The sequence below is a fragment of the Artibeus jamaicensis genome, unplaced genomic scaffold, assembly GCF_021234435.1.
Source record: "Artibeus jamaicensis isolate MK-2021 breed Jamaican fruit bat unplaced genomic scaffold, CSHL_Jam_final contig_490, whole genome shotgun sequence".
Lineage (NCBI taxonomy): Eukaryota > Metazoa > Chordata > Mammalia > Chiroptera > Phyllostomidae > Artibeus > Artibeus jamaicensis.
The window spans coordinates 11965641-11992202 of NW_026521861.1; the positions used below are offsets into that span (position 1 = coordinate 11965641).

The 26562-nt window shown below is 39.4% G+C and overlaps 1 protein-coding gene across 5 annotated transcripts in view; it reads left to right on the forward strand.

Moving 5' to 3' along the window:
- ATRNL1 (attractin like 1) overlaps positions 1-26562 on the forward strand; it is a 506958-nt gene that overhangs the window by 104862 nt on the left and 375534 nt on the right. For all 5 annotated transcript variants that reach the window (XM_053668567.1, XM_053668564.1, XM_053668566.1 and 2 more), the window contains exons 12-17: positions 143-351; positions 1348-1466; positions 5374-5506; positions 10036-10217; positions 17683-17896; positions 19729-19917. In XM_053668567.1, coding sequence (XP_053524542.1) covers positions 143-351; positions 1348-1466; positions 5374-5506; positions 10036-10217; positions 17683-17896; positions 19729-19917 — 1046 coding nt within the window. The remainder of the gene's footprint in view (positions 1-142; positions 352-1347; positions 1467-5373; positions 5507-10035; positions 10218-17682; positions 17897-19728; positions 19918-26562) is intronic.

The following is a 26562-nucleotide window of genomic DNA, read 5'->3' on the forward strand; positions in this document are numbered from 1 at the left end:
AGCATCTATTTCTAAAACATTGTCTCCTCCCTCTGTAAAATAGTATAAAATATATATTTAAATTCATTTGTGAAACGAACACATTAAACAGGGACTTTTGTTAACATTGTTTGTGTAAGATTCTTGTTCTGCTTTTTGTTAGGTCCATGTATATATTTGGAGGATTTTCTAGTGTGCTCCTTAATGACATCCTTGTATACAAGCCTCCAAATTGCAAGGCTTTTAGAGATGAAGAGCTTTGTAAAAATGCTGGTCCAGGGATAAAATGTATTTGGAATAAAAATTACTGTGAATCTTGGGAATCTGGGAGTCCGAATAATATTCTTAGAGCGAAGTGTCCTCCTAAAACAGGTAAGAGCTGCATTTCTTTTCTTTCTCACATCTCTGCTGGGCTAGACGTAGAAATGCATCCTGCTTATAAGAATTGCCTTTGTGGCTTTCAGAAATTAAAAATGTATAATCCTCTAATTAGGAATCTGGTGTTTGAACTAGACAGCAATTAATAATTTAATATCTTTATTAGCTATTTTTAGTTTTCTTTCTAAAATTCTGCATGTAAAATTACGTATCAATATTTTATACTTGACATGACCATATATATGAATTATTTTCCTATGTGAGTAAAAAATGACTTCAAGTAATTCTTTCTAAGAAATACTGCATGCTTCAAAGAAATAAAATGAAGTAATTTATTATGCACTTGGTATTATTTTTTTCTTCCTGAATTATTGCCAAGCCAGACCATGAAGTTAAAAACAATTTCTATAATTTCAATGATTAATGTTCTGGTTTAATATTTCATATGAAATATTGAGTGAATAAATCAGACTTATGAAAAATTACTAATAAATATTTATTTATAAATGGGCTACTAGGCTAACAATTGTTCAATTTTCTTTCAATGGGTGAATTTGTAAACAGTGCTACAATTAGCAAATGTATTTTCAAGTTTCGTTAATCTATAACTCAGGTGTGTTTCCATATCTTTATGAAGAGTGATGATCAGTATTTGTTGTAATGTTTTCTTTTAGGTAAATAGCACTACATTTTGCTCACAAAATTACCTGTGAGTCTTCTCCCTCCTCCGTAATGTGTACATTTTAAATAGCTGTAGATCCTGGTAGATTCAGTCATTAAGATGAGGGCAGGAAGTGTTTAAAACCTTGTAAACACAATTAGCCACCAAGTTGACTTCATACTGAAGAACTGATTTTGATATTGATGGTCATGCTCATGGTTTCACAATGTCTCAGCGAATCTCAAACAGATGTTGAAAATGTGTGAATTGAGAAGCGTGACATTTCCGTTCCCATTCTGATGGGCCTCTGTCCCCTGTCTGCACTGCAGTGGCTTCTGATGACAGGTGTTACCGATACGCAGACTGCGCCAGCTGCACGGCCAATACCAACGGATGTCAGTGGTGTGACGACAAGAAGTGCATGTCGGCCAGCAGTAACTGCAGCGTGGTCAGTACGCGAGGGCACTCGGTGGTGGGCTTAACGTCGCCGCTGGGTAATCATTAGTATGCCACGTATTAGGACTGTAAAATAGAGCCCTTTTCACATCAAGGCGTTCAGCACTCAGAAAACAAAATTCAGAAAACGTGCAGGGGACCCCTCTCTCAGCATGTTGTCAGTTCTGTCTGTCATTCGTCGTTCGAATTTGTCAGTGTAGGTTACAGTTGAATCCAGTTACTTGTACTTCTTTTCATGGACAAGATTGGGAAAATTCTTACAAAGCTGATTTAAAATAAAAAGATTTATGGCTGTAAATGTTGTCTTCAGTGCCGATGGAAATGGGATCATAGGTACTTACAGAAATCATATCCAGGGAGATCTTGTTGGTAGTGGTACAGTCTCGCATTTCATTTACATACCTCGTGTGTAAGTTTAACCCGAGGCATCGGCAGTTTGGGTTTCCCTTTTATTCAGCATCTGTCCTGAGGTCAGTGCTTCTCAGCCAGGGCAGCTTTGTGCCCCGAGGGACATTTGGCAATGTGTGTGGACATTTGTGTTTGTCATGACTGTGAGGCTGATGGTGGCATCTGGTAGGCAGAGAACAGGGATGCTGCTACACATCCTACAGTGTGTGTGCAGAGCTCCCGCAGAAAGGTATCTGGCTCAGATCCTCAATAGTGGTAGGATGGAGAAACCCTACTTTAGGTAGATGCTTGACATTAATATTTATGGCAGGCGAAAACTGATTAAGAGCAGCAAAATTTAACCTTTTTAAGTGGATCCTAAAAATGCCGTGTGTTTTGGATGTCAACAGATTGAAATAAAAATTTAAAATGTATTAAGAAGTATATTTCCTATTGTTAAAGTTTCCCCAGTTGGGCTACAGCTTAAATAACTAATGTGCATACCAGTTTTCAACTAAATACAATATACATGATTTTTCTCGAGTTTTATTAATCAACAAAAGTGTCTATTTTGTTTTTCAAAATAGCAGGCAGAGATGAAAGGTAAAGAAAAGGGGGTTGGAAAATAAGTAAAAAACTCCTATTGTGTCATCTGAGAATTTTCTGCACTAACCAGTCATATTTCAAAATACTAAGTTTTGTGATTCTATTCTACAATGATATTCAAAACTCAAAATGGAGGACAATTTTTAGTTATTGACTCATCAAATAAATCTTTTCGCTTTCATACAAGTGGTTTTGAAATACAGGCAAAAAGCAGGTTTCCAGTGTGGGTATGCAAAACACAGAGTTTATTCCTGTAGTATTATTTATCAATCATTGTGTTATTTTCCATACAAACAACTGTAAACCTACTCGTGCCCGCCGTGTGCATTCTAGTGATGCAAGTTACTCCAATAACAATACATACTTCCATTTTATTTGTTTTAATAATGTTACTATGACGTGACTGGTCTTTGAAAATCTGCAGTACTTTTTTATGCTTGGATTAGTGTTCATCTCATGAGTTATGTTGGCGGGTCACGTGGAAACAGGAGGAAGGAAGGAGAATGAGGTGTAAGGAAGGCTAAGGAACTAAAATGGAGAATGTCAGTAGGTAAACATTGCAGGCAGATTTTGTTTAAAGTTTTGTTGGCTAACCCTGAGTTCATTTGTGTCTGGACATTGACCCTAAGTGAAGATATGCCTGAAAAAGTTGTGGGATATCATTTGCTATCAAGTATCCATTTTAGAAGGTGCTTTTTTTGCTTTCTGTTTTATTTTTGTTAATGCTGCGTTAACAAGTAAAGCAGTGGGCGAGGTAGCATGAGTGAGCAGATGGTACTCATTGTAATTTAGACTTTGATGTAATGTGTCTTTCAGACAGTTTTATCACGGTGTCTGGTGATTAAGCTAAACCAAATGCTAATGGGTACAGAAAGGTCTATGAGATTTTAGTGTAAATGACATCCATTGATACCCTGTTTCATTATTTAGTCATATTTACTGCAAGTTGCTAATATTGTGCTCTAATAGTTCAAATAGGCTGCTTACTTCTCCCAGCTTTTTATTTTAAATTTCTGTCTATGTTGGAGTGAAGACCAGTAGAGGAATGGTTAGTCTGCGTAGTCTGTTTACAATGTTCATCTGCTTCACGAGGCCCCAAAATGGCAGCCATGTTTCAGAATAGCTCTCCGCTTTCTTCCATGATTGATTAAATTGGCCCTGTGTGCAAATGAAAAATGGTTTCATCTACGGTACTGGTTCAGCACCAGTCAGTGACTGTACGGTTGTTAGTGAAGAGCAGTATAGTTACTTGGATGGTGGCCCTAATGATGTCGTTGTTATTCTAAGATCCGGCCTCTGTATGTTATTCTTTCTCTCATTTTAAGATGTTGTTTAGCCATTTTCTTGTCATTTTTCTCGGTAATTCTATTTGTCAGAGGAGTCGAGTAAATTTATTTCTCTTGTTGGCTGGCAAGGGTTGGGAACTACAGTGATCATATAGACTAATACTGATTTATATGCTACCTGAAAACTAAAACTGAATTAGAATAAATAACAAGGAAGTTAATAAGTTTCCAATGAAAATATGATGGTTGAGTAAGAGTCACAAAGTAATATGAGATCTTAAAAATTGTATTTGCTGCTGTTTTTGGATGCATAAAGATAAACACGACTATCTGTACTTTTTACGTTACATTCTAGTCTGTGTAATTTGCTCCCAAGGAATGAACATCTTTGCACTGAAGGGGACTACTGTGTGTTTTGTGTAGGAAAATCTAAGAGTTGACAAATAGGTATCTGGTGGGGATATTCAGAAGTATCTAAGAGGATGAAGATCGCTTTAACTGGTTTTCTACATGGGATAGTTAGTACTAAGTTTTAACTTTTAAGTTGACTGACTGAAAAGAAGTGTTCAGCTTCCTCATATGAGCAAGCCCCAGGTGAGCACTGGTACCTGTGCAGAGGAAACAGGGTGGAGGTGGGGCCCAGGAGTAGCAGTAAGTCCTTCATGACTCTCTTCAGAGAAGCATCCCAGGAAGAGCTGGGCCAGAAGTGTTAGTGTCCGATTTTGACAAGGTAGGCTGTGCCATAGGTATTGACGGTACGCGAAGTGTGTGAACCTTGGTGTATCCAGGGACTGCCGCTGAAGTTCCTATGTTGCCTGTGTTTTTCTTTTTTAACTTTTAAACTCTTCGTGCTGAATTAATCGAAATACGGTTACATACTACAGTTCTGGCTGGGGAGGTCCGTTGGTTAGAGCATTGTCCTCCCAATACGCCAACATTGTGGGTTCGATCCCTGGTCAGGGCGCATACCTGAAGCAACCAGTGAATGCATAAATAAGTGGAACAGCAAATCAATGTTTCTCTGAAAGTCATTCAATAAACATTTTTTAAAAAGTAGCTTCTGCAGGTTGTTTGCAGCCTGGATAAAGGCAATATGACATACAGGAGAAACATCAATTAACCAAAACCAATATTTAATGTCCCTGGGAATAAAATTAGTTTGAGTTATTGAGAGAATAATTCATTTAAAAAATTTATTGGATTCTGATGAAGCATCTCTTAAATTTTTACGGCATATCATTTCCACTTCATTCGGGGATTTGCATGATAGTTTTATTATGACTGGAATTCTTTCATGGGATCATTAAAAGAGATGGCTTTGTGCATTTGGCTTTATTTGTTGAATTGGAAGCCTGTTACCAACTTCAATGGAAAATGTTTTCATTAGATGGGTTCTGTTTCCAATGGTGTAATTTGCCCACACTGTCCAACATGTACACGTTCCAGTTCCAAGAACTGTAGTTTAACTAACTGAACGAATAGAGATTCTGATTCAGTAGAATTGAACTTGGGGCTAGAAATTTGTATTTTCAACTTCACCAGGTAATTTATTTACACCGAAGTTTAAGAATCATTGCTGTACAAAGGTGAAAAGTAACGTCTTATCTTTTAACTTTCTAGTTTGTGAAAAACTACACCAAATGCTATGTGAAAAATGAGCAGATTTGTAACAAACTTACCAGCTGTAAAACCTGCTCACTGAACTTGAACTGCCAGTGGGATCAGAGACAACAAGAGTGCCAGGCTTTACCAGGTAAAAATGTCAGTTCGGTCAATGAGCTCTACAGTCCACAGATGAGCAGCATCATTGCCAAGAGCTGTTAGCGGGAACATTCCCTTTTCCACCAGTGAAATTAAGAGCAAATGAACGGTACTGTTGAAACAATGGTAGCTTCGCTTCTACAAGAATATTTGTATGTTTGCTTCCCATTCTTTTAAGATGTTTAAGGTTTCTTGTATTTTTTTTATCCCATTGACTCGATAGAATCCCCTTCCAATTTTAAAAATGTATGTCTTAACATGGAAAGTAATAAGCACTCCTACGGATGGCCAAATTTTAACAGATGTTAACATTTTGACCTATTTGATTTGATGTTTAAGTGGTGTTTTTTTTAAAATCGTGGGAACCGTATTTTCCTTACCACTTCTTAAATTCGAAATTGTAACACTTAATAAATATTATATGATTTAATGAGAATCTAAGTTCTACTAATGAGAGCAAAGCTCATCTTGAAAAGCAATTTCAGTTTATTTTGTACTGTTAACACTCTTCTTAGTATACCTGAACTAATTTATAAGCTCTTCTTTATAAATATGCAGGGGAAAATCAGTACATTAAAAAGTTATGTAAACATTTAGCCAGTTTCATCTTCCTGTGACACAGATAAGCTGATAGATACCCTGGTTGAGTGACTTGCTCAGGGTTTCATGACTTGTAATAGAAGTGACTATTAACTGGGTATTCTGTTCCATTTTACATCTTTCTGTGTCCCATGCTTTTCATTTGTCTCTTTATTTTTTGTAAAAAAAAAATTCTAAACCTATGTAATTCTAAAGTATATTAAAAATTCCATCATGGGATTCATGTCTTTCTTACAAGTTCACGTAATTAAATAAAACATAGATTGCCTTGAAAAGTGCTATTGAGATGTTGGAATGTTGATTCAAATTTTGAATTTTGTTTATATGTTGACCTTTAAAGTTTTCATTTTTTAAAAAATTTTTATTTCTTGATTTTTGGAGAGAGAGGAACAGGGTGGGGGTTGGGGGGAGAGAGAGACATTGGTTTGTTGTTCCACTTATTTATGCATTCATTCATTGGTTCGTTGGTTGATGCTTGTATTTGCCCTGACTGGGATCAAACCCACAACCTTGAAGTATTGGGATGATGCTCTAACCAACTGAGCTACCCAGCCATAGCGAACCTTTAAAGCTTGCGATCCGCGATATATTTATGTGTGTGAACTTTGAGAAAATTAGAAAATAGTAATGCAGTGGGCAGGATTTGAGAAGCAGTAGTGAGATGACAGTGAACTTGAAAAAAAATACTGATTTCTTTTTTTTTAATATTTCATTTATTTATTTTTAGAGAGAGGGGAAGGGAGGGAGAAAGAGAGGGAGAATATCAGTGTGTGGTTGCCTCTTTCCTGGCTCCTACTGTAAAACTGGCCCATAACTCAGGCATGTGCCCTGACTGGGAATCGAACTAGCGACCCTTTGGTTCACAGGCCGGCACTGAATCCACTGAGCCACACCATCCAGGGCAAAAGTAATACTGATCTCTAAGTGTTAAATCCTAAAATCGACCTATTGATCAGTAAAAATACTTACAAAGCCTCTTTACATAGTAAATCCTGGACCAAAATAGTATTTCACTGAAAGGAATGTTTACTTCAATAAGAAAGGGATTTGGTTACCATCAGAAGTTTTGAGATAATAATAAAATTATATTTGGTAGATCCTGCCTACTCATTGCCCAGGAAAAAACTTTGGTTTAGTATAATGGCTCCACTTGAACAGGCTAACATTTTGAAGAATAAAAAATACAATCACTGCAGTAAAATATGGTGTTATACACCAGCTTCGCTTGCTCTGTGTCCACATTTACTCCATAGTGTGGTTTTCTTCCAGCTCACCCCAAGGCGGCCAGTGGCCTGAGTGGGGAGCCCAGTCTACGGCAGGGGCACTTGTCCATGAAAATTCAGGAATTCCATTTTTAAATTGGTCTCATGTACACTTGGAAGTTTGAATTTATCTCACTAAACTCATTTGGCAAATTCACTGCTATTTTTTAATTCCAAAGCTGAGTTGATACTCAATATTACAGAAGCCTAAAACATCAAAACACTGCGTTCAATGGTGTAAGTTAGTCTAGCTTCAAAGGCCCAGGCATTTGTTTTCATTTGTATAATTTGTCCATCATATATTTTTGGCCTTGGGGGGAAAAAAGGTGGATTGGCCTCCAAAAACCCAACCTAAACCCTACTTTGATTTGATGATGTAAGAAAAAGCCCTAGTTTAACAGAACTTTTCTACCGTTGCCTTGAAGTCATTTGGTACTTCCAATTCTAGAAGGCAGGAAGATTGCTGTATGTGTCGCCTAGAAATGAAGACAGAGGTGTTTTAAACAGTCTTATTAGATGATAGTTATGGTTTATTGAGGGCTTACTGTGTTCCAGGAACTGTGTGCTATTCTTGGTACTCAATTTAATACAACAGCAGTTATTAAAGAAATGGAGTCTCCTGTTCATGAGCCCTTTTAATGGGTCCATGAGGTCAAAACTCATAATACTAAGATATTATTTGCATTTTTAATTCTCATTCTGCTATGGGATTACTGTACAGTTTTCCAAAGGCTATGTAACATATGATTCCAATAGATTGAATGGAGAAGCAGATATGAGAATATAGTTGTCTTATATTAATCCACCATTAAAGAGATTTGCACAAATGTAAAATAGTGATACACTTTTCACTATTATGTTTTGGATACTACCATTAAAAAAACCTAAATATGCTATTCATTTTAATTTGTGATATTTTCCCCAAACATTTTATATGAACAATTTCAAGTATATAGAAAAATGGAAAGAAGATTAGCAAGGACACCAAATAGCCGCACCCTAGCTTCTTGAACAAATGTTTCACTCAGCTTTATTCCCAATCTCCCCGTCTACTCATTCCCCTCTTCATCTGTCAGTACATATAATTAAAATACTACGGGAAGGGAAGGAGAGGAAAACATCATTATTTCCCCCTCTCTCGAGACCCTTCGCCCGCGCTCAATCCACTGAGCCACACCAGCCAGGGCCATAATTTTTTGATGCAAAGGGTCTAATTGGAACTGTCAGTTTCTCTCTCTCAGGGAGCAAATTTGACAATACATCTCCTTTGGGCATGAATTATGGCATAAAAGGGCAAGACATCCTAGAAGCTGGGAGAGTGTATTTGTAATGAATTTTATTTATTTATTTCTCTTTTTGTTTTTTCCCAAACAGTCTTTTCAGTTCCAGTTTGTAGTCAGTGTTACTCTGCGTTAGTTTCAGATGCAGCTAGACGAGCACGTGGTTTGCAGAGTGGAACCCTGGGTGTTTCCAGCCCTCACCTGTCCCCGTACATGGTTATTATGATATCGTCAACTGTATTCCTGTGCTGTACTTTACCTCCGTCACTACACTGTGACTACCATTTGGTACTTCACCTTTTCACCCAGTTCCCCAAGCCCACTCCCCACCTATCAACTGTCTGCCTGCATTGTAATTTTAAATAAACAGATATATCTTTAGATGCTCAACTTTAATTTTTATGTGGTCAAAACCAGCCTGAAAGTGGGTAAAGAAAAGATCTGTGGAGTCATCAAAAGTTACAGGGCTCTCAGACCACCACGTTTGAGAAGAGGTGCTTTCGAACAATTCTGTAGAGATGGCATTACCGCATCCGAGGCTGCAGGGGCAGGGGCGCTGATGTGTTTAATGTGACGTGGGGACTAAAATGTAGTCAAACCTTACAGAGCAGCAATGTTTACAAAACATTGAATTGTTAATTAGTGCACTCTAGTGCATGCCTTTATATTTATAAGTCTGTGTTTTAGAACTAAGTCCTCTTTTAGGTTCATTTTAAACTTTAAGGATAAACCACTATTACTGAATAGTGTGTTAAAACTTTAGAAAGACCTGAATAGCTGTGTAAAAATAAGTGTTAACAAGCAAAGATTATAGTTTCTTCTCTAAATAGAATGAAATGAGAATCCTTTCCCCACAATTATAATTAAAGAATCAAAGAACCAAACTTATATCAAAATATTAATAGTATTCCTCGGGCTATGGAAATTAGATTTGGACTACAATTAGCTACACTGGTATAGCGATAACTTTGAAATTGCTTTTGTTATATGCTGGCTATTTTTCTTTTGGAGTGATCTTGTATTATGTAAGTTGGACTTTGGGATATATATATATTAAGCATTTTACTTGTGGAGAACCATATGCCAATACATCAGGTTTACAGAGAAAATCTAGCAAACAGTTAACACATTTTAACAGATGTTATAGAGCCATAGCTTGCCTTATGTTTAAGAATTGAGGAAGAATTGAAAATCTTCTGTTCTTCTTCTCTACTAAACTATTAGGTAAATTTTGTTTAGTATATTTTATTGGTATATTTAAATATTTTATTGTTAACATTATTTGAACAAATATAGAAATTATATTTAGAATTCCAAAATAAGTGAAAATCCACTTGCTTTTTGGCAATCTCAAAATAAGTTGTGATCTTTTTCCCTAGCTCATCATTGTGGAGAAGGATGGAATCATATTGGGGATGCTTGTCTCAAAATCAATGTCAGTAGAGAAAGCTATGACACCGCCAAAGTTTATTGCTACAGTCTTGGCGGGAATCTGGCTTCATTAACGACCTCGAAAGAAGTGGACTTTGTTCTGGATGAAATACAAAAGTATACGCTGCAGGTAACAACTGTACTTATTTATATTAGGGAATTATGCTGATAATCCTATAATTATTGGCAATTTAATACATTATTTTTACTAAATCTTGGAAGTAAAAGTGAACTGATTTCAAAGGTGAACTGGTAGAGGATTCATTCGGTATGTGAGTTTAGTAATAAGCATACACAGTGTTTACTAAACCTTAGTAATAAGGTTTACTAAGGTACTTATCTCATAGTTTGTACAGTAAACCAGTGCATTTTGTTACAAAGAACTCACCTCATGTGATTAGACTTAAAAACAGTGCAGAAAATTTAACAAATCGTGTTGAAGTATTATTATTTTGTACTTGAAATATCCGTCTCAGTAAAAACACTGGACCAAGAAACACAGTGACTGCATTTGTATGTATTCACATTCTGTGCGTGTGAGTGTGTGAGCATGTACTGTGAGGTAAGTTTTTGAATTATGTTATTTTTCTACATACAGACTTGCTTGAAATAATATACTAATGGTTAATAAGACTAAAAGCAATTTTTAAAGCATGTGGAAGATATTGTAAATACACAGCACTTGGAAACAGTTTCAATTTTGTAAAGAGTTTTATGGAAAATATTTCCACAGAAGATAGACTATACCCTTGAAAATGACATCAAAATATCATTTTATAAGAAATTTCTAAGAGGAATTGACAATATTTATTTTCCATTCTGGACATTAAACTATAGTCAGTTGCTAAGAATATATTAAATAGGAGATTGGGAAATAATTTACTAAATCTACTTTTGAAATACCTTATTTACTTCATGTACTTACTTGAAATACTTTGAGGGTGTTTTTAAAAATTGAGATCAAATTGACATACAACATTATATTAATTTTAGGTATACACACACGAGGAAAATTACCACCAAATAAATCTAGTTAATATCTGTTGCTATACATATTTACAAAAAATGTTCTTTTCTTGTAATGAGTTTTAAGATCTACTTTTCCAACAACTTTCAAATATACAATACAATATTCTTAAATATAATCACCATGCTGTACAGCTCATGACTAGTTTTATTACTGGATATTTGTACCTTTTGACCCACTTTGCTCATTTCACCCTCCCCCCACCCCACCTGGGCAACCACCAGTCTTTTTTTTTCTCTGTATCTATGAGCTTTTTTTTGCACACCTAATCAGGGTTTTTTTTTAAATTGTTGTTCAATTAGAGTTGTCCCCATTTTTTTAAAGATTCCACAATAAGTGAGATCATATGGTATCTGTCTTTCTCTGTCTGACTGACTTCACTTTGAAGTAATCGATTAAATATAGTTTGTTTGAGAGATACCAGTCTTCTGGCTGAAGGGTAAGATGTACATGGTAGGAGGGGCCCATGTCCTGTAGGGGAGACCTTTAGACATTTTTAATAGTTCAGAAGAATGTGACAAGGTGTATTTGAAAGGTTTTATTTTTAGTCACACGCAGCATACAACATAAGATCTGTTTATATTCATGTGAAAACATGAGCTCCATTTCTTTAATGATAAAATTGAGAGATAATTTCCAGTGAACACTTGGAAGTTAGTTCTGCTGAATATGTATCACTTATAAAGAGCTTATTATTGGTAAATCCACATTCTTTGAGCTACAGAAAGTACTAGTATTTGGCATTAGTACTCTGTTGCTTTTTTCCTTGTTTATAAAGTACTATTTTTATTTTTTTCACTGTATCCCTGAAGTGTGCTATTTTAGAAGTTGCATATTTCAAGAATACTTGTTTTAGTTGTTCATTTTTTAAATTTTTGTCATAAAGAACAGGCTCTTACTTTGGATGTATGATGTACTTAGATTTCATAGTTTGTGGATTAGTATGGCCTGCAAATGAAAAGTGTTCTTTTTCATTAGAAAGCTAAGCTTTAGCGAAATTTCACAGGTAGAAACTTCTGCAAGGTGACATTCCATTAAGCATATCTTCATAGCAAATAAATTATATTCTGAGTTATTGCAGTTGTATAAACTTAAGATAACCTTTCCTTGGCAAATAAAGGTTAACAAATTCATATACTTCAAAGAGATAGCCTGGGTCAAATGACCATTTACTTATCGGAAATGGCTAATGAAATGTTGCAGTGATGTATGGTATGCTATTGTGAATTTTCTTCATACAGTAATTTATCTTTCATTTTCAACTGCCCTGTCCAGTTCATTTACTGTGTAGTAGTTACTTTAAGTGTTTTATCAACGGCTTCATTTTTCTGCTCTTGTCCTCTTCCTTGAAGGTTCTTATCATGATGGGTTAGGGAGTCGTACTTCATTTGAAGTGACTTGTCTTTACTCTGCATAGTTCCGAAGTATAGGCAGGGCAGCTGTAAAGCGAAGCACAGTCATTAACTTGAAATATCTATGTTGGATTGACTCCTGCTGCTATTATCAAGGACTGTGAAAAAGTTATAGCCTTTTTGTTATAAAAATATCTTTCAGAGTAATATATGGAATATGTGAGGGTCACAAGGCATAGCAACATGTGCATGTTTGTAATTAGAAACATTGTTTATTAAGTGCTCCCTCTGTCTCAGGGACTGGCCGGTGGGAAATAACTATCTCTGTTCCAATGAACTTCGTGTAACAGAATTTATCGACTACCTACTATGTGTATGGTGCTACTCTGCTAGGTTACATGAGGTCTGCTGTCGCAATGAAGATACATGTTTTAATCTTATTTAAGAAATATTTGTTGGTAACTATGTAAACATTTTAAAGTGTATTTACACTCTTACAAATTTCTGGGTCTACGGCCATTTTTATGAGTTCTCTGTGACCATTCATGTAATATATTGAGAATAAATACTGAACATATATCTCTTATTTCTATTTTGTTAAAGAATCAAATGGAGAGGTATAATTCATAATTTCGGGGGGAAAAGGATGATGTGGAGTTTTCAAACCATTTTGCCTTATAATATGATTTTATTAGCTTAGTAACTCAGAAAATAAAATTATCGTCATGTATATTGAGGTAGAAATGTTTAAGAATGATGTGAGGAAGAAGACAGATGGGAGTTTACAGTGGTTATCCACTCAGAGAAGCGTCGATTTGAACAGCCAGCTGTCTGTGAACAAAAATACTCTTACAAGAGCGAGGCATCCAGCCGAGAGATTACAGCATCGGGAGGAACACAGAAATTAGGAAGGACTTACAGAAGAGGGTAGACAAGCTGGTCGCCTATTACCTGCCATCACCCTTTCCTCAAGGCACAGGGCAGTGACCTGTGAGTACCGCTCTCATAGAAAGGGAGGAGTGAACTGGGTACCTGCCTTGGTCGTGGACACCAGCTTTAGGCCAGCCCTGCGTACCCTGCTGCTTGGCCAGTCCCCGTGGATCCGGGCACCAGGGATGCCCCAGTGCCAGGCTGGCCCCTGTGGCCTCAAGCTCCAGGTTGGTGTTCACGGACCCAGCCTTCAAGATGACCCTCTGTGGCCCTATGCTCCAGCAGCCCTAGGGCCCTGGTGCTCCCCAGTAGACCTCAGCACCAGGCTGGCACCTGTGGACCCAGGACCGGGCCCACTCCAGTCTACTTAGGCTTCAGCTTCTCTTCTGTGGACCCAAGCTACAGATCCACCCCCACCATCCCAGGGGCCAGGCTTACCTTTGTGGACTCAGTTGCCGGGCCTCCCCACCCTCAGCTCAGGGCTAGGTGTGCCTCATTGATTTGGCCCCAGGCCAACCCCACTGGAGTGCTGCTCACTCAGGACCAGGGCCATACCTGTGGGCCAGGGTGTCAGGGTTCCCTCAGTACCAGGCTGGTACCCAGGACTCAGGCTCATGGCTCACCCTCTGGACCCAAGCACCAGGTATGTCCCTATGGACCATGGTTCTGGACCTGGTCACTCACTGATAGCAGTAGGTGGACAGCAGGCCGGCCCACCCAAGGACTCCAGCAGTAAGCGCACTCGGAGCCCAGCACACAGCCAGCCAGAACCTCTGGGCGGGATGACGGGAAAGGGCTTTTCCTGTTGAGACTGGTCTGTAAAGACAGGAGGGAGGATGAAAAGTCTGGGAACCGTGACACCACCAGAAGAATAAAATAAAGCACCAGGAACCAAGCTGGAAGAAATGGAGATTGACCAACCGCCTGACCAAGAATTCAAAATATTCATCTAAAAGAAGCTCCGTGAGCTGCAAGAGAACACAGATAAACAATTAAATAATATTAGAAAACAGTACATGAACCAAATGAGTTCAACAAAGACATGAAAACCATGAGAAAGAACCAAACAGAAATTATGAAGTTGGAGAACATCATGACCAAACTGTACAATTCCATAAAGGGCTTCGACAACAGATTCTTGTCAAGCAGAAGAAAGACTCAGGGATCTCAGACATATCATTTGAAATTACTCAACCAGAGGAAAAAAAGGAAAAAGAATGAAAAAGAGTTAGTAAAGCTTATGTGACTTCCGATAGACCGTAAATAACAATAATTGCATTATGGGAGTTCCAGAAAGCACAGAAAAGAGAAAGAAGCAAAACGTTATTTAAAGAAATATGCTAAGTGAAATAGACCAGTCCAAGAAAGACAAGTCCTGTATGATCACACTCATGTATAGAATTTAATGAACAAACTGAACTAACAAAATAAAAACAGACTCACAGAGAGCAGGTGACAGCTAAGGGGGCTGTTAGGGAGAGGAGGGATTGAGCAGAAAGGAAAAAGGTCTCATGGACATGGACAACAGTGAGGTGATTGTGGGGGGTGGGGAGGTATAAGGGGACTAAATGGTAATGTAAAAAATATAATAAGAGTTAAAAAAATAAAAACAGAAACAATGACAGGGAACTTTCCAAATATGGAGAGAGACATGAACATCTAGAATTCAGGGGTGTCCAAGCCGCAGCCCACGGGTTACGTGCATCCCAGATGGCTATGAATGTGGCCCAGCACAAAATCATAAATTTACTTAAAACCTTTCTTTGCTCATCAGTTTTCCTAAGTGTTTGTAAATTTACTGTATGACCCAAGACAACTCTTATTCTTCCAATGTGCCCCAGAGACACCAAAAGTTGGACACCCCAGATTTATGAATTTCAAAGAACCTCATGTATATTAAACATAAAGAGATCTTTGCCAAGACTCGTTGGGAGAGCCCAGAAATAAATCCATGCATTTATGATCGATTGCTATTTGACAGAGGAGTCAAGAGCACACAATGGGGGAAGGACATCTCTTCAAAAAATGATGCTGGATATCCTCATGCAGGAGCATGGAAGTGGATCCTTATCTCATACCACACACAGAAATCAAAATTGGTTAACGATGTCAATGTAACACCTGAAGCTTCAAAATTACAAAAAGAAAACATGGGGAAAATTCTTTGACATTGGCCAGGATGATGTTTTTGTTTGGTTATGACTCCCCAAACACAGTCAACACGAGCAAAAATAGACAAATAGGATTGCATCAACCCAACAGCAGGAGGAGAAAACCTACAGAATGGAAGAAAATGTTTGTAAACCAGACATGTGATAAGGAGTTAATCTTGAAAATACGTGAAGAACTCAACTCAGTGGAAAAGGAAATAACTCAGTTAAGCAAAGGGTAAATTCCATGAGTAAACATATTCCTTACGAAGACATGAATGGTCAACAGGCATGTGATTCTATGTGATAGAAAGCTTAGCATTATTATTCATCAGGGAAATGCAAATTAACAGCACCTGAGATATCATCTCACACCTGTTGGAGTGGCTGTTATCAAAAAGACAAGAAATAAGTTCTGACAATGTGGCAAAAAGGGACCCCTCGAACACTATTGGTGGCAAGGTAAATTGGTGTAGTCAATTTGGAAAACAGTATGGCTGTTACTGAAAAGATTAAAGATAGAACTACATATGATTCAGCAATTCCACTTCTGGATATATATCTAAAGGAAATTAAATCACCACTTCAAAGAGACATCTGCCCCCTGGCCCCCACGGCCCCATGTTCATTGCAGCATTGTTCATGGTAGTCAAGGTAACAAGCGAAGGTTCGCCAGTGGATGAACGGATAAAGAAAATGGGAGATAGATAACAGCGTATTACTCAGCCCTAAAAAGCAGGAAGTCCTGACATTTGCAGCCGCGTGGGTCAACCTGGAGGACCTCATTCTATTTGAAATAAGCCAGACAGAGAATGACAGATAGTGAATGATCTCACTTGTGGAGTCTATGAAACGTTGAACTCATAAAAACAGAGCTGGTAGGATGGTGGTGGCCCCGGGCTGGGGTGGGAGGAATGTGGAGATGTAGGTCAGAGGGGACAAAGTGTCAGTTATCCAGGATAAATAAGTTTTGAAGATCTCATGTACAATACAGGTATTATAGTTAATACTGTATATTAGAAATTTGTCAAGACGGTGTCTTTGAAGTGTTGTCCCCACATACAAAAGAGATAACTGTATGACGTGCTGTGTTATTCTAAGTAGCTTGACTGTGGTAGTAATTTCACAGTTATACCGAAATGTCACCTTGTACAACTTAAATATCTATACTTTTTGTCAATCGTTTCTCTGGAAGGCTAGAAAAAAATTAAAAAATCTCTCAAAAAAGAAAAGGTGTAAGTCTGAAGCAGAAACCAGAAGGGGAAAAGATAGTCTGATTGAATTTTGCAAAGACAGTGGCTTGGACCAAGAATATATCATTATTTTTTTATTGTCATGAGAAAAACATTTTAAAATTGAGTAATGATTAAAATAAGGCACGTAAATACAATCCTGTATTGTGTCCAACCTACTTTGGACATAGTAGAAACAGCACTAAGAATATTTAGTTTGGGGACCTTTGCCACCCTCTGTAGGTTAAATTTAGGCACAAGAGTCAAAGATTTCATTCTTTTCTTAATTTCTGTAATAATGAAGATAGATGCCATTAATTTGTCTACAGTTACCTGTAAGTCCTAATGTAGTGAGAGGAGTCTGAACTGGGATAGGGGTTGTTATTCTCAGTCCTTCCATGAACCTGTCACAAGGTTGTCACTCAGCCCCTCCTACTGTTTGTGGATCCTATTTTCTGGGTCCCCACGGTGCATATACGGCAACCTCTGGGTAGACACTTAATCCACAAGCGATTCCATTGCTGGTGGTCGTGGTAGTCACAGCAGCGGTGGCAGTTACAGCAGTAGGAATGTGTTAAATTTTTTATTGATCTTGCTTCATGACATAGGTGTTTATATCCCCTTGGAAGAGAGGAGGAAAATGAAGTTATCAAGGGCGAAACAGTAACTCCAGTCATGCAGCTAAACACAAAGCATGTTTAGCTAAAAATAGTGCTCTCGTCCACATTGTTCTCCATCATGAGCCATAATTGTTGATTATCCTTGGTAGTGGCAGCCATTAGAAAGGCAGTTCTGTATATTTTCCAATGTCATTTTTAAGGATAATGTACGAGTTGCTAAGGAATACGACACAGCATTTTTATACCCAGCTATTCTTTAATGCCCTTCTTGCTGTCGTTTGCAGAAACTAACACCTTGGGTGGGCTTGCGCAAGATCAACATATCCTACTGGGGATGGGAGGACATGTCTTCATTCACAAACACAACCCTGCAGTGGCTTCCTGGCGAACCCAACGATTCTGGGTTCTGTGCTTACCTGGAGAAGGCTGCGGTGGCCGGCTTGAAAGCCAACCCTTGCACATCTATGGTAGACGGCCTTGTCTGTGAAAAACCCATCGGTGAGTAGCTCTGCAGCCTGGCATTTCTTTAAAACGTGGTTCCAGCCCCTCCCTGCACCACCCCTCCCAGGCTGTGACAGTTCATGAGGCTGCAGTAACTTTGGCCATCTTTTTATGATGGTGCTCCCCATGTAGACTTTTCAATTCATCCACATTCCTCACTTACTGTCAGTGACCCTGGCATTAACGTGCGAAAATAATACAGTTTATTGTTTATGTACCATCTATATGTTTTTGGCTGAAATAGTGAGATTCTGAACATATGGTCATCATGATTATAGTATACTAACACATCTTAATTTGTTAATGTCTTTTACTTTTATGATAATAGTCTTTGGGAGAAAGATTTGTCTTTAAGATTAACAGCTAATTTAGAACCAATTTAATCTTGCATATCTATACTTCAGTTTGAAAGTAAAAAGAAACATTTGTGTTACATCTATTGAATTAGGTTTTTGTTCAGCAAAGTGAGAAAAGAATATTGAATTCTTTTCTCTTTTTAGACCAATATTGCATTTTTTGTGTAATAATATATGTAACACAAAATGTACAATTTCAACCCACTTTTTCAGTTTTATGGCAAGATAATTGACTTTTTAGACCACCTTTTCAAAGTAGAGTTCAGTGTCATTAAGTACATGCCCTTGTTGTGCACCCGTCAACACTGGCTGTCTCCGATTTTCATCTTCCCAAACTGGAGCCCCGTGCTCACTGAGCAGTAAGTCCCCACGGCCCTGCCCCCTCCCCCTGACAAGCACCTTTTACTTTCTGTATCTACAAGTTTGACTCTTCCAGGTGGCTCATATGTGGGATCATAAGGTGTATGTCCTTCTTTTGTGATGGCTTATTTCCCCCAACATAATGTCTTCAGAGTTCATCCACGTTGTAGCATATAGCAAAGTCCGTCCATGTTGCAATTTTATTTCTTTTTAACCCGGAATAATTATCCATGGTATGTACACACCACATTTTGTTTATCCATCCGTTCATTCACTGATGGACACTGGAGTTCCTTCTGCCTGCTGGCTGTCGTGAATGATGATGCCGTGGCTCTAGGTGTACACATACCTGGCCCAGCTCCTGCTTTCACTTCTTTAGCCAGAGGTGCAATTGCTCTGTCACACGGTAATTCTCTCTTTGGTTTTTGAGGAATTGTCATACTGGTCGCCATAGATCCTGCACCACTTTACATTCTCCACAGTCACGTACAAAGGTTCTGAATTCCCCACATCCTTGTCAACATTAAAATAACAATCATCCTAATGAGTTTGATAAATATGATATTCTTATGTAAAGATTTTATAGGAAATTATTTTTATTTATACAACTAACATTCACTGATGGGATGTTTGCTTTGATAAAATGTGTGGAATATTTATGTAATTGTGGCAAGGAAAATGAATACTGATAGTGTACAGGGTATCTAGTCATTGGGTAGAAAAACTAGGTCAGGTGTTACATTTATATTTATAGTTTTACATTATACACCTGTATGTACTTTGTAAAGGATTAAACATCTCCAGAAATCACGAATTTTAAATTTGATAATAAATTCCAGAAGTATTGATATGTCATCTTTATTTTTATTTTTTAATGTTGAATTTATTGGGGTGACATTAATAAAATTATATAGGTTTTACGTGTACAGTCCTATAATGTATTGTATTACATTTCATCTTCATTTTTAATATCATCATGTCATTTGCGCTTTAATTTTTATCCCACACTTGGCTTAATTAAAATATCCCCCAAACGGCAAAACGCATGCCATCCATTTACTTGTGTTGAAATGCATTCACACATAAAATAACCATATTTGTGGCTCGTTCCAGTCAGCCCCAATCAGAGCGCCAGGATATGCAAAATGCCGTGTTCTCTGCGTACCTCCTGCTCCAACTGCACCAGCAACGGCATGGAGTGCATGTGGTGCCGCAGCACCAAGCGCTGCGTGGACTCCAACGCCTACATCATCTCCTTCCCCTACGGCCAGTGTCTGGAGTGGCAGACCGCCGCCTGCTCCCGTGAGTATTCGTCCGCAGTGCATTCCGTAGAGCAGCGTCAGTCCCTTTCCATGGTGGATGGAGGAATGAAACATTGGAGGAAGTTAAAGATGAGAATAAATACTGTTACAGTCACCTAGTAACGCTGCCAGCTCCTAGTTTATATTGTGCCATTATTTTGAGGTCTGCTAGGTAGTACCTTACTCTGCACATTAACATTTTGCCACACTATCCTCCCCCTGACTCTGTGTTTCAAACAAACATCTCACCACAGGGCTCACGTCCGGAATCGCAGATCGCTTCACTGTGTTTCTTTGATGTCCTTAATCTTGCTCACTTCCCAGGTGTGCTCTTTCCTACATGTCTGTGGTTGTTACTAGTAATTTTGAAAGAACCTATACCAGTTTGGTAAGTTTCACAGCTCAGATTTGTCTAATTGTTTCATCAGGATTAAATTCAAATTAAGCCCTTTTAAATCATTAGCTGCAAGTTAAGCATTTGGGGGCATGAATGTCCTATCATTGGTGGCACATCTGCTGCAAAGTCAGGATGCAGCCTGGGCAGCACGTGGTGAGTCCTGTGGGCAGGGAGGTTCTGGACTTGCTGTGGGTGTGTTTCAGGAGAAGACCCCGCCCCCTTGTTGGTGTCCTGTGTTATAAGGACTGTAGGATGAGGACACACCCGATGGCACTGTGTGGATATGAGAGTGGCTTTTCTTGCAAAGACAGATTGCATCCAGATGTCACCACCAAGGGAATTGCATACCACTGCTGACTGCACTTGGTGGTCTTGTAGGAGCTGGAGACCACGTGTGGCCACCTTTGCTTGGGAGACGTTAGAAGCCACTTGTCTCAGTCAGACCCTTGCTAGCCACGGCGTCCCTCCTGGAAGTAGCCACGTGCAGGTTTCCTGGTAGTGTGGGCCGTGGCACAGCTGTTCCCGTCACCTTCTTCAGTTCCTCCTGGACTTGCTCATGAGCCCATTGACTCCCTTGCATTCCTTCTGGGAGCCACCACTGGCCGTGCGATCGTGGGGAAATGTGATTGTCCCGCAGCAGTGCGCATGGCCTGCCGTTTAGTGTTCCTTTCGTTCTTCTGCGCTCTGGGTTTTTCTGCCAGAGGAAGAGCTGCTTGCTCAAAAAAGAGCAGCTTCATCATTCTGAGACCCCTTTCGATGGTGAATCCACTGTTGTGAGGCTTGTTCTGGGATCCAGTGGCTCTCAGATGACTTGGCCACCCTGTTAGTAGCCCTTCTGGCTTGGAGGAGTGAGCTCATTCACAGGTGGCCATCAGCTTAAGACAGTGCAGATGGAGACTCACTGATATTTCCATACCTTCCTTCATCGCTGAGGAGGATCTTTTACCCCAGGGATCCAGCCAAACCCGTATTTGCTTCTTACTGGCACTGCCGTGGCGTGAAAACTGAGACAGAGGAGCGTCACCGCGCAGGCTGGAGCAGTGACAACCACAGCCTTGTGGTTGTTGTATGTATCTTGTCTCCTAGGCTCTCGGGACCCAGTGAGAGATGTTCCTGGGATGGGCATGGCTGGATATGTCATAGGCTGAGCCCCCTGCTTCTGTTCCTTCTTAGGAGCTTTGATGAGGAACGGTGGTGTGTCTGATCAAGTGCGTGGCAGCGGGGGCCACTTGTCTCAGTGGTCTCGCTGCCACAGGAAGCATCTCCCAACTAGGCGCCAGCTGCCGAGGAGGTTGAGTGTCAGTGCTGCAGACGGGTGCTCGGCCTCTCTTGTTTTGATGGTCATGTTTGTCTTTCAGGAACCATTAGTATTCAGTGAAAGGAGCCAGACAGAAAAGATTACATACTACGTGACTCCACTTACTTACATGAAATGCAAAAGTAGTCAAAGCTGCATTGTACGGTGCCGGAATGAATATTCAGGTGTAGCTCTAGAGTAAGGCAAAAAGGTATTCTTGTGAAGGTCAGTGGATACTGCTGGGAGAAGATTGGGGTGCTGATTGGGAAGAGGGTGCAAAGGAGGCAGGGCTGCACTTCCAGGCTGGGGGCAGGTGCAAAATATGTATTTACAGTAATTTATTATTGTATTATATTGCAATGTAGATATTATATTTTATGTGCTTCTTTGTATGTGTGTTATATTTTACGATAAAAAAGGCTGACAGGTAGGGGCAAGGGAGCTGGATACACACCCAAGCTCCTATACTCTTCAGAAGTTTCCAAGAATTGCTTGGCGTTAGGTCCACATCGTCTTCTCCACTCACAAATCTGTCTTGTATTTTATTTCTTCTTTCTCACTGGTTCATCTTTTGGAGAATAGTCTTCAGTAAATATTTCTAAATATATTTGTGGCCGGTAAACTTTTCAAGTGTTTGAATGGCTAAAAGTGTCTTAATATGTTTGATTGAATGATAGACTGGCATGAATGTGGAGTTCTAAGTAATTCTTTCCTTAGAACTTCTAGCATTTGATGTGGATAAGATTCTCATGCCAATTTAATTTTCATTTCTTTGGGGAACAGTTTTTTCCTTTACTTTGAGAGCTTTTAAGATATTTTTCTTCACAGTTAGCACAAAGTTTGGTGGTTTGTTTAAATTGTTTTCTAGTTGTCGATGTGGATTTTTAAAAATGGACTCTCATTGGTTTTCAATCTGAAGAGTAGTTTTCTTCACTTCTTAAAAATGTTCTTTACTTTCTTATTTTTCTTCTATTTAATATATCCAAAAAGAATAAACAGTAAAAGAGAGTAAGCAGTTGTTAGAATTTCTAGGTATCTCAGTATTTCTTAAATTCACTTATATTTTCTATCTCTTTGCTAAGATTTTATTTCACAGCTTTTAAAATTATATGCCCTGTGCATCTTTGTGGGAAGTGGGGCATCGTACTTTGTCTCACCTGAGGTTTTCTAATCAATAAAACCTGAAGGAAACTTCTCCTTGCAAATGAGAAACAAACAGGGAGATTGCAATATTCTTCAGTATTTTCCAGTTATTACATTATAATAGTAATGCTTAAAATTCACAAACTGAAGAAGAGAAATATATTTTAAGACAAATTTTGCCTGATGGTTTCTAAGAAAGCTTTGCTAATAACTAGAATTATTAATAATTAATATATTTTAAGGAGTTGGCTATTCTATTTGTGAAAATGAAATCCAAGGGGATTATTTGAAGCAATAGTGGAAGATTTAGTTCTTAATATATAGAAGTTCAAATAAAAGTGCAATTAAATTGATATGGTAAAAATGGAATAATAAGCATAAGAATATAGTATACATCTCAGAAATCTATATTTCTTCCAGTATTTTAGAGGTTTACACACATGCTCAATTTAAACTTTCTTTTTTCTTTACTGTTAGGGAAGGTGGTCTTTCCTTTTTTTAATTAATGAAATTTTATTTTTAGGGCTCTCTGCAGTCACAGCAATATTGAGAGGAAGGGACAGAGGTTTCTCATACACCCTTCCCCCACTGGCAGCACCCCCACCCGAGGGCTGCGTTTGCTACACTGGTTACCCGCGCTGACACACCGCTGTCCCCCAAGGTTCACATCAAGGGTATCCCTAGGCAAGGTGCATTCTGTGGGGGCTGGCACGTGTGGAGTGACGTGTGTCCGTCATTACAGCATGATACGCCCTAGTTCCATTGCCCCGAAAGTCCTCAGCGCCCTGCCTCTTCATCCCCCACTCTCTCCTAATTCTTGGCAATTATTATCACCTTTTTTACTGTCTCCATAGTTTTGCCTTTTCTAGAATGTCATACAGTCGGAATCGTACAGCATGTAGCCTTTTCCAATTGACTTCCTTTACTTCGTGATATGTATTTACATCTTTAAATGTCGTTTCATGATAGGCCATTTATTTTTAGGGCCGAATAATATTCCGTTGTCTGGATGTACCACAGTTGATCCGTCCACCTACTGAAGGACACCTTGGGCGCTTCGCAGTTTCGACAGCTGTGCAAACAGCTGCTGCAAACATCCAGCTGCGGGTCTTTGTGTGGACGTACACTTTCATTTTATATGGGGAACATCAAGAGTGGGATTGCTGGCTAGTACGGTAAAGTGTGTTTTGTTTCGTAGAAATCACTCAACTGTCTTTCAGAGTTCTTGTATTTTGCTTTCCCACCAGCAGTGATCAGGAGTTACTGTGTTTCCTTCCAGTTCCACGGGGTCTCCAGCATTTGTTGAGGCTGGGGTTCTGGGTATTGGCTGTGTCACACAGGTGCCGGTGGTATCACTGTTGTTTAAGTTTGAGCTCCCTGATTATGTAAGTCGTGCAGCCCCTTTTCATCCTTGCCATCGGTGTATCTTTTTTGGTGAAGTGTCTTTAGCCCGTTTTTTTAAACGGGTGTTGTGTTTTCTTATATTGAGTTTTAAGGGTTGTGTATTTTGAATAACAGCCCTTTATCAGATGTGTCTTTTTCAAATATTTTCTCTCAGTTTATGTCTTGCCTTTTCTTTTCTTTAACAGTGCCTTTTGCAGAGAAGAATAAATTTAAATTTTAATGAAGCTCTGTTTATCAGTTCTTTCTTTCGTGGGTTGTGCCTTTGGTGTCATAACTAAAGTATCACCAAACCCAAGGTCATCTAGCTTTTCCTACGTGCAGCTCTGCTTACATTGCCCAGCTGTTCTTGCATGCTGTTGACTTTGACCGTCAGAGCCCACGGCCTGTTCATCAGAGTTGTTTTAAATTCCCGTTCTGGTAATTCCAGCGTCCCTGTCGTCTGGGCTGCTGCTCGCCCAGTGTCTGGAATTGGTGTTCTTTTTGCTTTTCCATGTGCCTTGTAGTTTTTTCTTGATAGCCAGATATGATATACGAGTAACAGAAAGTGCTGGAAGGTGGCCTTTAGTGATGTAGTGGAAAGGTGTGAGGGAGGGAAAGTATTGTATCGTTCTGTGGTCAGGCCTCAGTCTTTTGGTGGGCCTCTGCCCCATACTGTGAAGTTCACAAGCTTCCTGGTATTTTTCCCCTCTCTTAGGTGGTATTGAATGGCTGAGGGAGCTGAGTCTGTGTGTTTTTCTTCCCCCACCCTTGCTAGTGCTAGGTATTTCCCTATAATCGGGTCAGGTAGGATCTGATAACACCCCGGCTGGTCAGGCTCTAGAACAGAATGCTTCAGCATATCTTAAAGTGATTCCTTTTCCTCTCCCTCCTGCCTGGAGCACGGGGGACTTTTTCTTTGATATTTCCCGTGGGGACCTGGCAGAGCTCCTGGAGATAAAGCTCACAGGGGTGTGGGTGCCTCCTGTGACTGGGTGCCCTGGAGACTTGAACTGTCACGGTCAGCCTCCAGCAGTTCATCTGTTACAGCTCGGTCGCCTTACCCTGGCCCTGGTTCCCGCAGAGGTAGGCTTGGTAAACTGAGACGTTCTCTGTCCATCTGTCTGTCTGTGCAGGTTGAGGGGTAGTGGTGTGCCCTGAGACCTCACTGCTCTGATGGATCTAAGAATTGGAGATCTTTCAGTGTATGCAGCTTTTTTACTTTCCGTTAGGATGGACCACAGGCTTCTAAGCCCCTCACCCACTGACCTGGAAATCGGAAGTCTTTAGTCATCATTTGATGACTCACTTTCCTGAAGATTGATTTTTCCAATTTTTCTGTACATCAAAAACCATAGTAAAGATATTACAACTTCATCTTTCAAAAGCCTAAAATAAAGTAAAAATGATTACTCTAGTTGCTTGTAGCTCGTATGTAGCTTCCGTACCATCCATAACTTTGCTTTCATGTCATTATTGTTTTCTGTAAGAAAAAGAAAAACCATTAGACTCTACCAGTTTTCAAGTCAGCATTAAATGCTCAAGAATGAATTTTCTACAGGGTTAACATTCGTCACTTGTGTTTAATGACTCAAAGAATAAATATTCTTCATATATTAATTTTATTATTCATAAAACAGAGGAGATGCTACTCATTTTCCACCTTCTTACATCCAATTTCTGAAATGCTTCACATGCAAAAAATTCGCAACCACAAATCACACTGTGGTTGATGAGCACTTTGACCAACATTGTTACCCCTGCACAGTTCTCTGTATTGAATCCCTGATGTTCCCTGAGATGTTCAGGCCATTGCCTGCAGCGGTCTGGGGAACAGTTTGGTTACAGCGATGTTACAGCACCGAGTGGCCATTAAGTTACTCCTCCCACAGCGGGGAAATTGAGTCTGCCAGAAATCCTCCTTCTGTTCCCCCTTTGGGAAACAGTGTGACTGGAAGACGTTGTTCATGGTGCCTTGTCCCTGTGTCACCGTCTTCTGTGGATGCACAATTTCCAGGACAAAGTGTGCCTGTTGTAGCAAAATCTCAGTAAAAGTACTAAAGTCTCAGCCCAATGTTGGGTACACAGGAACTGTTACAAAACCATGGTGGCAGACTATATAGTAAGTTCATCCTTAGAAAAGACACCCCGGTATTGGTAGGCTTTGTTGAGGGTCATAGGTTACATGTCAGTTAAACAAAAAAGGTTGAGCTTCAGTGAGTGAGTCTCGGAGTGGTAGATTCTGCAGCCCTGAAAGTCAGAGTCGGCCTGTGCTGCTGGCTGCCTGAGTGAGGTAGAGAACCCGGGTTCCACGTTCCCATTCAGCGTAGCTGTCTGGGTGAGATCCAGTTCACTCATCACACGGTAGCCAAACGCTGGTGTCTCGGACCCCTGGAAAGAGCATCATCCATGTGAGGCAGTCCCGAAGT